We start from the raw sequence: 13,090 nt of genomic DNA on the forward strand, positions 1-13,090 counted from the left end.
ATCGCTTTGCGTGTCCTAAGCTTTGTCTTAGTTTGTTTGCGCTGCACGTTGTAAGTATAAATCAGGAAATAAACTGGATGAGAAGGCTGTCGAGAATTTCATTTGTGTTCGGGGGAAAAGAAACAATTTCGAAAGCGAGAGCTCCAAGAAACGCGCACTTTCGGATAAGATATTTGCAATTTCGTTTGAAGCGAAACACTAATAGATCCATATGCTTTCCGGTAAGTGTGATGGTACTTGCGTTTTCTGCGCGCCGCCACTTCTGCATAAAGGTCCAATAACAGCTAGAAACAGAGTGGGCGGTAGCGCTTGCATTATATTCTCGCGCGCTAGGTTATTACGGGGGAAACTTCTAGTTTTCATCATTATTCGAACAACGAAAAGATCCGCCGCTGCAAAGAAAAGATCCCGGATTGCGTGAGAGTTTTTTATTTTTTTTTAGTCTCTCGCTTCTAAACGAGAGCTCTTCTTCGCGCCACGATAGATCGGGCACCTCCCGTGGCGGAAAAATAAACGAAATATGCGTCTAATAGGGCGAGTGATTAATTGTTCCAGCGTTCTCTCTGATGATCTGCTCGTATCGTGCTAATGCACTGTGGCGTCATTTGTAAGCGCGCCACTGTGCGAGAGTCCGAAATTGTTCGCTGCTCCACCAAGGCTCCATTATAGGCGAGCGACGTGTATAAAAGATGCGTGCCCTACGGGAAAGAGGGGAGGGGAGATAATAACATAAAACAACGTCAAATTGAGGAAAGCGGAGACAGGCGACTGATGTGTGTACGCATTCTTTTAATTGTTTCCCGATAATTGCTGTTCACCTCAACAGCAGTACTTCTGGCGGAAAAGCAAAGCAACGCAGTTTTCGTTTTGTTTCGTTGCTTTGCGCTGCAAAAAGAAAGAGACAACAAAGAGGTGGCCGCGAAATGACAAAATAACGCTGCCAAGAGAAAACTTGATTCGGTTGTTTGTGCCTCCAAGCACCGCTTTTCTGTGCGGGCTAATTTCCGGGAGGGAACACGTGCGCCCATAGATCATGATGCTTTTAATAATGAGAAACTGTAAACGCTTGCCCGCATGCTTGATGGTGTTGTATCCCACTCCAGGTTTTGAGTGAAAAATATGATGTACGCGCGGATCACACAAATGTAAATGAGCACAAACACATGTGGGCTTACACGCGAGTTATCTTTTTTTGTTGACATCATGAAGTAATTGTGCACGTCTACAACTACAGTTACTTTTTGTTTCTATGGGTAAATCATTTCCTATACGATGTTATAAAAAGAATTGGCCCCGTATCTGCATGTATTCTGCAAATGTCGTCGAAAGACGATAGTCTTGCGTGTGGAGAGAGTGAACAAGACATTTATTTGATGTCCTGCGCAAGAAAATCGGTGAATGGTATTCTGGAGGCGCTGCGTTAGAGTGCCTCGAGCGTGCAGTGGAGGCAGACGAGCGCATCAAGTCACGTCACACGTGAGACATAAGCGCCATCTGGCAGTTGTCTTAGAAAACATAGCGCGTGGCTCTGAGACGGGTGTGCGCGCCCATCTCAGAGGTGATGAGGTGTAGAACACAAAGCGACGGGTAGGTGCCACCACCGTTTCGTTTTAGCAAAGCGTTGGAAACACTCGCCTTTCCGTGCAAGCATTGCATGGTCAGCGCAGCGTGATAAGCGCTACCGTCGTTAAAATTACTTATGTGTGCCTTTTCTGGTAAGAGAGGCACATGCAGAATATATACGTGTTGTTATGGCGCCCCAGACATGCGCAATAATTGCTTTTCGATTGACAATTGCACAAGCATGAACGCTCAACCTTGAGCAACATAGGTGGGTGCTGCGGATGGGGTTGGCTGTTTCAAGTACCCGATGCCGTTAAGAGTGGACAGACAGACAGACAGACAGACAGACAGACAGACAGACAGACAGACAGACAGACAGACAGACAGACAGACAGACGGACGGACGGACGGACGGACGGACGGACGGACGGACGGACGGACGGACGGACGGACGGACGGACGGACGGACGGACGGACGGACGGACGGACAGACAGACAGACAGACAGACAGACAGACAGACAGACAGACAGACAGACAGACAGACAGACAGACAGACAGACAGACAGACAGACAGACAGACAGACAGACAGACAGACAGACAGACAGACAGACAGACAGACAGACAGACAGACAGACAGACAGACAGACAGACAGACAGACAGACAGACAGACAGACAGACAGACAGACAGACAGACAGACAGACAGACAGACAGACAGACAGACAGACAGACACACAGACACACAGACACACAGACGGACAGACGGACAGACGGACAGACGGACAGACGGACAGACGGACAGACGGACAGACGGACAGACGGACGGACGGACGGACGGACGGACAGACGGACAGACAGACGGACAGACAGACAGACAGACAGACAGACAGACAGACAGACAGACAGACAGACAGACAGACAGACAGACAGACAGACAGACAGACAGACAGACAGACCAAAATTTTTGCGTCTAAGGTCCCCAAGAAAGACTATCGTCTTTGAAAAACGCCAGGCCTGTGCGGAAGGCGCAGCACAGTCACAGCGAAAGCTAGAAGAGCGGCCTTTCAGAGCCTTTTCTAAGCACTCATTGGGTAACTGCTGCAAGCACACTTGCTTTATGCCCACTACGGCACTAATAATAAATATTTTAGGGTAGTAGGCCGGCATTCGCTGTGCTATTTCTCGTCATTCTTCTGAGAAGCGTGGTATCCGCTAAACTCTTGCGAGAAATTTTGTGCCGATTGTTCATGCAGTGGCGAACGACGATGAGGAATTATGGCTGAAGTGGGTATGCGCCACAGTTAAAAGCTGAACAAAAAACAAGCTTTTGTAATGGGTTGAAGCATTCGACGGCCCACTCGTTACGCTATTTGCATTGTGCGATGACTGGTTGTTCCTTCGCTGTTTTGAAACGCTTTAAAAGTCGTATTAACGCGATTGCTTTCCTGAAATCAAGCCTGCCCAAGACAAGTTTCTCAACGAGTCACAAGCACAGGCGTAGCTCAGCTTACACATTTTTATGGTTTCAGCGATACTTTCATATTCTTTACAAAACCCAGCTACATCGTTTGCGCATGTCAGTACCCGTACTTCAGCTTTTGGTATTTTGTACCCTTCTATGTTACTACTTTTCATGACTTTCTGGCAAAACGACTATATATAAATTGAAAATAGGAGGTAAGACAAAGGACAGCCTTGTCGTGCAGAACGTTTGACATTAATTCATTTCCCAAGAACTTTGTTGATGATTAGCTGAGTTTTACAGGCAGTATATGCCGTTTGAACTGTATCCCAAATTACGTTACCGGCATTGACATAGTCTAACAAAAGAAAAAGAATATTGTGAGGTACTCGGTCAAATGCTTTTTCTAAATCTATCTTGATCATCGGGATGTGATCGTTTATTTGGTAAACTGGAGCAAGTGCGTGGATTGCTGGCATGGGGAATGGCCTGTGAGTCCAGAATTTGTGGCTAGTATTTGACAGACTAGTACTTCGGTACGATACCTAGGTGTGCTATTAAAATATCATAGTGGCAGTGAACCGTTCTGGTGGCGTCGGGCCATGGAGCTATATACGAGAAAATGCTGAACAACTTAAAGGTTTCCAGCTATCAGTTTTCGCGACAGCGACCTTTTGTAGCATATTTTTAGTTAGTAAACTCTGGTATGCATTGTTCAAGTATTGCATTGTTCACGTGAGAATGTACAGCAGCTTCATCGAATACTTGCTGTTTTCTTGTGGGGTTCTTCTTGGGAGCGAACAAGTAGAAAACTTATTCAGATGGGTTCGCTCTGGTGGGTTTGGTCTGTGTCATTTGTACCTTCGTCAGTTAGTTATACAGTTCATGTTTTTCCAAAATAGTCGAGACCCATTCATACGTACTGTTATACAACTTAGGCTTGGAAGACGGTTGCCAGAACTTGTCGTAGCATCTTGTCACAGGAAAGCAAGCATTAGAGGTTACCTAAAAGAAGTTTTTTCAATGAAATATCTCAGTACATTTTCGCGTGAAAGGTTATACAAAAATCTAGTAGAAACGTTTCTTCCTGTTCCCCTATATAGATCATTATACCGTGTAGGCCCAGGCCGGAATGCCTTAAGCCGTGTAAAGAAATAGAGGTGTCACCTGGAGCTAAATCCTTTTTCCTTAAATTGCGCTCTGGATGAACATTGCCCGTGAAAACGTGGATGCAAGAAAAAGGCTTCTTTGTTCCTTGGGCGATGATTGTCTTCTCTGCAAAAAACTGGAAACAATTGAACATGTTTTTTCTTGGCATCTGGGATCCAGTCTTTTTCTGGGATGTTCTCCAAAAAACTTTGAAAAATTATCTGCCTCTTGATGCCTACGGCATTAGATTTTTACCAGTATCAAATGAAGAAGGAATACCTTTCGATTTTTAGTTATGTTACTGGGCCTGCACAGTATAGGTAATCCATAATGGCGGTGCGCCATGCTGATGTTAATGCACGTCCGGTTCGGCAATACCACTTTCAATCTGTCTGTTCATTCGTGGAATCACGAAAGGTTCAACAGGAAGTGTCCAAATGGCTTCATCACGTGGAAAGCCTTACACAGATGAAAGAATTTTAAAAAGCCTGTTAACTTTGACACTTTTTACTTCTTTTCTTTTGTTCATGTTTGTGCCCCGCCGTGGTGGTCTAGTGGCTAAGGTACTCGGCTGCTGAACCGCGGGTTGTGTGATCAAATCCCGGCTGCGGCGGGTGCATTTCTGATTGACGCGGAAATGCTGTAGGCCCGTACGTGTGCTCAGATTTGGGTGCACGTTAAAGAACCTCAGGTGGTCAAAATTTCTGGAGCCCTCCACTATGGCGTCTGTTCACAAATCATTGCTCATGTTTGTCACAAATCATTGTTCATGTTTGTCCTTTGATGTATATTTGTTTGTGAATGTTGTATGCACACACGAAATAAAAAAAACAGGCGTAGCTCAGTGGTAGAATACTGGGCTGGCACCCAGTGGACCCAAGTTTGAGCCCCACTGTGTCATTAGTACTAGCTTTTTTTTAAATTTCGCGCGATGTGGTTACGGACACCGGCAGCGGCAAACAACTACGGCGCTTCGCGAGACCCGAGTTGTGATCTCATAACAGCTTTCGCTGTAAAATATCGCTAACTCCATATTCCTATACTTAATCGGATATACGAAACACGTGCTGCCAATATTTAACATATCAGTCATTTTCTACAAGTACAGCAGACATTTATAAGGCATCTAGTCTACATAACAACGCACCAACGCGCCACTTCAAAAAAGACCTCTCGAAGAAACAAGAACTAGACATTGAAACATCTTGAACAGTAATACCCAGCGTTACGATAGAAGTTAGAATGAAAGGTGAAAAAAAATGGCGTCAAGTGAATATCCACATCAATGCTGATGACATTTGCTCAATATTACTTTTCTACTTTATTTTTATTCTCTACTTGTCGGCATTAGTTTGCGCCCTTCATTGAGGGGACTACGTTCTGCGGAGCTTATACCAAGCAAAATCATTAAGGTCCCTTCTGATTATGCGAGCAAAGGTGAGCTCAAACAGTGGAATTGGTTGCAGAACAGTAAGTCTAGTGTAGAGCTGCTGTATAAAAATGACATCTTCAAGAATATACTCAAGGGTTCGGAAAAAACACGTGTACCGGCAGCTTACACGAAGGAGAAATGAACAATAAGACTTAGTTCACTCAAATTTGACAACATGGAAAGGCAGGGGGCTTTAAAGCCTGCTATCCAACTTCATAAAATAAAGACGAATCAATACACAATAAAAGAAAGCAAATGAAGAAAAAGAACCAGAGCAAGGAGTATATGCGCATACGATCACTATTTTTTGTCACCTTCAATTAAAAACATCCGCACATTTCGCTGTTCATTCGTACGAGATTACGCTATATGAAAATGAACTTTCCAATCTTTGAACGAAATGAAGAGCTGTGCTTCTCAAGCTTCTCATTTGGGACAACACTTGAAGCAGCCAGTACAAAATCACTCTGCGACAAATTAAGACTGCTACTGCAAAGCACTAGCCGCTCCCAGGATGTGCAAAAGTTTAGGCGTAGCCTACTTGCCTCATATGTACGCCCCGTACGTTTCCAATGCCTGCTTTATAACTTCGCGTCTTTCAAACGCGACCCTCTCTTTAAGTCCTCTGTGGCATACTCGCCAATAAAAAAAGGACATTGTTATTTTATCTCCAGCACTAAGATCCCACTTTGCCATGAAAGGTAAAACTCACGCCAGAACCACTCACGAGTGCTGCTCTACAGGAGCTGAACTTACTGTGAACGAAAGGAGAATTATAAACCTTCTGCACAGGCATCGTTCGTTACGTGGCGGCTGACGTGAACTCCTTTTACGACATCGGTACCTGAATTCGTAACTTTGGCGGTGGCGACTCCGCTGCATCAAAACCACGCTGGCAAAACCGGCGTGCGTGTTTCGGTCGCGCTCTTTTGTCTGCTGTTACCGATGTGCAGACAGAACCGGCGGGCATACCAAGTAAACGTGGACGGTTGGGGGGTAAAGCAATGTGCGTGGCGGGGACTAGTGTGTGGCGCTGAAGGGAAGTCCAATCAGGATGCCTTGGCGACGAATCTCTGGTGGCCAGAGAAGCGAGGTTCCGTTGTCGTGTCTCTCGCGTGTTCCTAACCTTGCGTGCGCCTGATGTGACGAGCAGCACCTCCGAAAAGAAAAGGGGGTCGGCTTGAAGGAAACTTGGCTGCCGAGAGAAAGTGTGGGGCGGAGTTCTTGCGAACGTGCTCCGTTTTCCTAAGGGGCTGCCCTGTTGTCTTCGCGGTAGCCTCCGTTACCCTCTTTCCTGCGCGCAAACTGCATCGCCGTTTCGTGATCTTTCATACTTGTTCCTTCTTTTTCGTTCGTTCTAGCCTCCCCGCCGGATCGCCGAAGATAATCTCTTACCTCCACCACGAGCCAGTCGTGGCTATGCCGTTTCCTTCCTCCAATCTTCTCCTCGCGTTCTTTTTTTCCTCTCCAGAATCTCTTTGAGACATCGATCCACACGCGGTCTCCTCTACTCTCCTTCTAGCATCACCGTTCCCGCCTCCTCGCAGTCCGCAGCGCCCTCTGGCCCACAAGCATTCGAGAGTGCGTGCCTGCGCGCGGCAAGATAGCGGTGGTTTTGATCGCGGCTGTCACGCTACATTGTGTTCTAACATTAGGCCGGACAGCCCGAAAGGGCCAAAACGGCTCCGACGGTCTGTTATTTGGAGCGACTGAATAACACAGCCGGGCAATGAAAGAGCCGAGAAACCATTTAAAATTGGAATAAAGGTGGGCACTATTTTCTCGTCGCGGAGTATTCCGTACGCGAGAGGGTCTAGGCGACCACCCTTCTCCGGCGGCGCATGCGCTAAGCGGTGGCGCTTCGGATGCAATGAGCGGAGAGATCCCGGTGCTCCGAGGAGGCGAGCGGGAAAGCATGCTTCGCGCTCCGGCTGGCAATGGTGGTCGGGTCCGGACTCAGTGCTGCCGCATTCCGCTGAGAGAGTAGTAGCCGGTGAGGAGCACCGCAGACCTGTCCTCTCCTTCGAGGTCGCGACTCGTGGACGTAGCAGACAGTTCTTCGTCGTACCGCGTCACGAACGTCGCGTCGTCTGCTGGCACCACACATCGCACTCGCGCTTCGTCCATGCCGATGATCTCGCACTGAAGACGAGCAGCGTGCGCCAGTCGAACACTTCGCATGTGCCTGTCGTTGCACGTGTAGTTTGACAACAGTTTTACACGCGGTGATTTTCTGTTTTTTTTCTTTTCGCGTCTCTTGTGGCGCGTAACATCCGCTGAGCTTCCACGCTCCTGACTGACACAAGTGACGTGAGAACCATGCTTCGAAGCGGGGAGCACCTGTCCAGCGCGTTATTCAGACTCGGCGCTACAATCCTGACTCTTCTACTGGGCGCAACACGCTGTAAGTCCCCGCATGATACTGCATTCACACACCGCGTTTAGTTAGTTTTCGTTCACGCATTACCACTTTTCAGATCTGTCTCGTCTATTCGCCGATATGAGGCCTTAATTCTGCGCGAAGCGTACCACGTGAAACTTGTCTCATCCATACTCAGCCAGCATTCGAGTACTCATGCCGCAGCCGGCACGTGCTATTCCATGCGTCAAGTCAGTCGTTTCGCGTGTAACTTTCTCGCCGTTACGCTTCCACTGAAACGATGGCACCACATCCCGAATTATGTCGACTCCTATATTTTTATTTTTATGATCACCACTTCTGTACAAATGCTTCCCCTCCAACAAGTGAGAGCGAGCTTAACATTCCGTTTAACCTTCTCTGAAACTTATCGTATCGTGAATACAACCACCACCATACATTTCAGGTTGGAGGAATACGTATCAAGTTTTGCTGGTTTGAACTCGGGCTCTTCCTCGGTGCTGTCACTCTCCGCGATAGTCTTGTGATTATTGTTAGAGTGTACTAGAATAAGAGTGTACTAGAATAAATGTTCTAGTACACTCTATTATGGTGCTTGAATTCCTACCCGAAAGTCGCGAAATCTAGTCTCAGCCACGACGGCCACATTTTGATTGAAGCAGAACGGTAGAGGTCCGTGTGCTTAGATTTAGGCGGACATTAAGGCACCCCAGGCGTATCTAAATTTTCGGTACCCTCCTCTGCGGTGTCTCTAATAATCACATCGATGATATCATGGAGTTGGGGCGTAAAACTCCAACAATAATTATACTGACTTTTATGTGTGTCTTATCAAGCAATAATCTAATGAATACTACCAAGGTCATGCATTTCAGGCGCATAGCTTCCATGATTTTTGCTGGTTCATGCTCATGCACTTCCTGCTTACCGTTACACCACCCTATTGCACAAACTTCAGCGCACCGCGCAGGGACGATGCATGTAATCCATCTGTATCTGAAGCTACAGCTGCAGCTTTGTGCAACTCGTACGACAGTACTCAACATTAAGCGTAAAGAAATGCAGGGAAGAGAATTAAGTACACAACGTAGGCCGTTCTCGTCCCTTTGTTTTTTTTGTGCTAATCGTTTTTCTCCTTTCTTGCCAACAACGCCGTATTCTTTCCCTCGTACGACAGGTTCAGCGCGAAAGGTTGTTTTGTTCGCTAGAACTTCGAAACGCAGACAATATGCCTTGACAGCCACACTGTTGTGAGCCTGGTACACTAACTGTTTTCCGTGAAACATCGCGTCTGACGTTAGCCGAAAAAAAAATAAAACAAGTTTACTCGCAAGCGAACATTTTACGCAGTTTCTGTATGCAAGTGAAAAGCGACCATTCGCTGTCGCTGAGCACTGGCGAACAAAAAAAAATATTGGTTTCGTTCTACCTCCCTGCCTGATTTGGAAAAGAGCCTCGCAAAATAGAGTAATGTTTTCACAGCTCGCGGAGCATCGAGGGGACGCTCGAACCTCAGAGAAGGTAAGTAGTGGTTCCGCGGTAATTGAGTTTTCCAGGGTACTGCGTCGAAAGGCGTTGCGAGAACACTGCCTGTTTTGCATACTGGAAAGGATCGCAGCTGGAATGCTTGAATGCCCGACCCTGCTGGCTTTCAGGGGGAGAACTATTTCCTTAAGTCGCGCGGGAACAAGTTGAAATCTCCAAATACAACAAGACTAAAGCAGCGAAAGGCATTTTACGCTTGCGCGGCTTAAGTGCATGACTTTGTCCTCGTAAACTCCCGCTCATTCGTGAACTGTTCAATTCGCACAGTCCATTTATTTTTATCATTTACTTGTTTCTAGCGAGCTCCTACGGAGGTTCATGAGTACGTGGGCCATCTATGCCATTCAAAGTGAACCGGAATGTGCTTACGGCGTCATCGGAATCATCAGGCAGGCCATCGATGTGCACGGTGTAAACAACAGCGCGTAGTTTTCTGTATTTAATCGCTCGCAGGCTATCGTCAACTTGGCTTTTTTTAATCCAAAGCTTGCCGTATCCCAGTGTGATCGAACAGAACAAGACCTCAGCCGGTAGCCCCTTAATTCGCCTCAAGAAAATAAACTAAATGTACAATGAAAAATTTGGAGTACGGTCGAGCTTTGCCTTCTAAAGTAGAACGTGATAGCTTAATCAGGCCCTGAGCACATCGTCTTAACTGTTGGCTTCTCTTTTGTCATGCCTATATGCATGTCTGGCACCAAATATTATGTTTCTTTCCTTTCAATCGACTTCCAGATGGCCATGAATTGAGATTGTGGACATGCCATTATTTCAAAAAACGTTGGCTCAAAATGTTGATTAGACGAGAAAGAATAACCTACACGCCATGTGTGTTTTCTTTCGTGCGCCGTTACTTTCGCGCTATATAATATATTGAGAAAAATAAGTTGAAGCACGCACTTTATTAGGGCGAAAAAAACACATTCAGTAGTAGTGCTGTGGTAAGGCGATTTATGCAGATTAGTGATACAGTAATCTCCGGTATCCACTCACTAAAGCTTTCTTTACTCACAGTTTGACATTAGCGTTAGCGATTCGCCTCCTGGTTAGTGCATTTTCCCGCACGTCATCAGTGGTAATCTGTGCTAGAGGCGTGACAAGTGCAACAATTTAAACAGATATACCCGCTTGCTTGAATACTCTAGCATGCGTATGGATTCGATTATATGTCGGTCCGCAGGCACAGAATTGAAAAAAAAACCAGAAATCCATAAGCCACTTCCTAATTTCACAGCCACTGAGCCATTATGACTTGATTTGACATCATGCTTGTAAATTCTAAAAGCCTGTGCCACTGTCTTAATTTTTTTAGTGGCCATCTGAGATCTGAAGCATTAGAAAAATACGCACGAAATGAAAACATATCCGACTAAAATAAAATTTCAGCGCTGAACGAGTTCAACCGATGCATCTGGTTGTCTGAATACTTTCGTGGCTATGTGCAACAGGTTAGGTTATAGAATGAAAGCTGGAGTTATTTATTCGAAACCACTATATTATTCTAGAGCGCGTCGTTGTAGGGCCCTTTAGATGGTTAACTTCGACTACGTGAGGTTATTTAATGTGTACCTACATCTAAAAAGGTGAATTTAATTAAAGAAGTACTTTTTTGCAAGCTTGTTGGTTAATTTTGAACTTGTAAATGTACTGCGCTGCTAACACAACCCCCCGAAGCTATTGTAAAAAAAAAAGGACTAGCAGTGCTGTGTAACTTGTCAATGGCTCGCTTTTAATTGCGGTCTCAACGAAAACCAACAAACAGTTGATAAATGCGAAAGAATGTATCAGATACGTTTTTTTCCGGTCTTCCGACTCAGCTATAGTAATCATGGTATAAATGTGAACAAGTTAAAGTGCACGAAAAGACAACTTGCCAAGAAATCGAGTGGTGTCACTGGCTACCACTGTCTCCTTGACGTGCACAGATAGCCAATAAGGTGCTCGGGAGGACGACTGCATGCCGCTGTAGCTTAATTGGTATAGCTTGTTCGTGCTTGTTGCCTGGGTGTGTGCGTGCGGGGATGAGTTTATCGTGTTTTCGCGCTCTAATTACATTTTAACAACGGTAGAGCCTCAACAACGTTATATGAAGCTTGCGGGTTTAGTCCTATATACCAGTGGCAAGCTGTCTTTTTGTGCGCTTATTTTCGTCGCGTATATATCGTAATTACGGCCAAACAGTTCGAATTACCACAAACAACTCGCCCTGTACATTTCTCGCTTGGTTGTTCGTTGGTTCTCATCGAGGATCTGCCCTTATACAAGAGCCTACAAACCTTATGCATGAAGGAGGTCACGAAAAAAAAAAAACCCTTGGTATCCCGCGCTCTATCCTCTCGCGTCCCTGCTTATCCTGCGCCTTTCGGGGATGCGGCCCGCTCGTATATTTACAAGTTGTTTTTTCTTACTTTTTCTCTTCCCTAATCCCTCAGTGTAGCGCAATCAACGGGATGTCTTTCCCGTTAACCTCCCTACCTTCTCCCTTTGTCCGCTTCCTTCCTCCTTCAATTCGACTCAATCGAATTGCGGCCGCAGTTGCCGCCAGTGAAACCCACCTCCTCGACAACTGCAGCGCTGCAGCTTAAATGCTACGCTGCTACGATTGGTGGCTTTCATTATACATAAGGACCGCAAAACTGTTACACTGGCTTTCGACTAGTAAGAAGGCGCTTTCAATAGGTGGACCGATCATGAGTGCAAAGATAACCGGGAATAAGCTTAAAAACAGTACCAACGTTCACATAACCACTCTCTTTGGCCTCCGTTCTCCTGCTTTTGACACGCTGCTTAACTATAGCTTCCACAAAAAGTCACAACTTTGCCGCAAGGGCGAAGCAATGAACGCGATAGCAACAAATTGGAAGGTCACGCGCAGAATTGCAAGCAGATTGAAACGCGCCCCTTGCTTCTCGCGCAAAAATAACGCAGGAAACGTACTCACAGGTACAGATCAACGCTAATAAGTGTCTAATTTGTTACTTCGCTGTGTCTGAAAAGCGCGCTATTTTTGCAAACGGAGATTGTATATGATTGCCGTGACCTTTGTGCGCTCGGTAACAACATAATCGTTGCAGGGAAATTTCAAGGAGCGCCAAGACATTTTTTTTCTTTCTTGCGTTTTCATATACATAGATACGTATACATATACGGTGCATGACATCAATGCCCACGTCCACGTCAGCGGCGAAATCCAGCCGAGAATGTCCATATTATTGCTATCGCAATAAAAAAATAGTATTCTGAACCTATTATCACACATGTACGGGCAGGCAGTTTCTGTTTTGTCATGATTGCATGAACAGCATAGTAATGGCGAGGAAACAAGGGGCCGACGAATTACTTGTAACAAGCGTTGAATGGAAGTCATGCTGTGTCCTCGTTGGTCTCTTGTTATAGTGTTTCTCCGACGTATCTTATGTATTCATGAAATACTATCCCGGTTATACACTTGTATCGCAATACGTTTAATATTACTGCTGATACTGACAACCTATTCTGCGCAGTAAACCCTCACTCACGCGCATGTTGCCGAAAACAATTTTCGTTAACCTCACATAA

At 45.8% G+C, this 13,090-nt stretch overlaps 1 protein-coding gene across 2 annotated transcripts in view; it reads left to right on the forward strand.

Moving 5' to 3' along the window:
• LOC142817700 (suppressor of lurcher protein 1-like) overlaps positions 1-13,090 on the forward strand; it is a 222,409-nt gene that overhangs the window by 25,343 nt on the left and 183,976 nt on the right. Inside the window, exon 1 of one of the 2 annotated variants that reach the window (XM_075895058.1) lies at positions 7,786-8,011. The exons of the other annotated variant lie outside the window; for it this stretch is intronic. Within the exon in view, the coding sequence (XP_075751173.1) occupies positions 7,927-8,011 (85 nt within the window). The 5' untranslated portion in view covers positions 7,786-7,926. Of the gene's footprint in view, positions 1-7,785; positions 8,012-13,090 lie in introns of those variants that run through there. 2 annotated transcript variants of the gene reach the window in all.

The sequence above is a fragment of the Rhipicephalus microplus genome, chromosome 5, assembly GCF_043290135.1.
Source record: "Rhipicephalus microplus isolate Deutch F79 chromosome 5, USDA_Rmic, whole genome shotgun sequence".
NCBI lineage: Eukaryota > Metazoa > Arthropoda > Arachnida > Ixodida > Ixodidae > Rhipicephalus > Rhipicephalus microplus.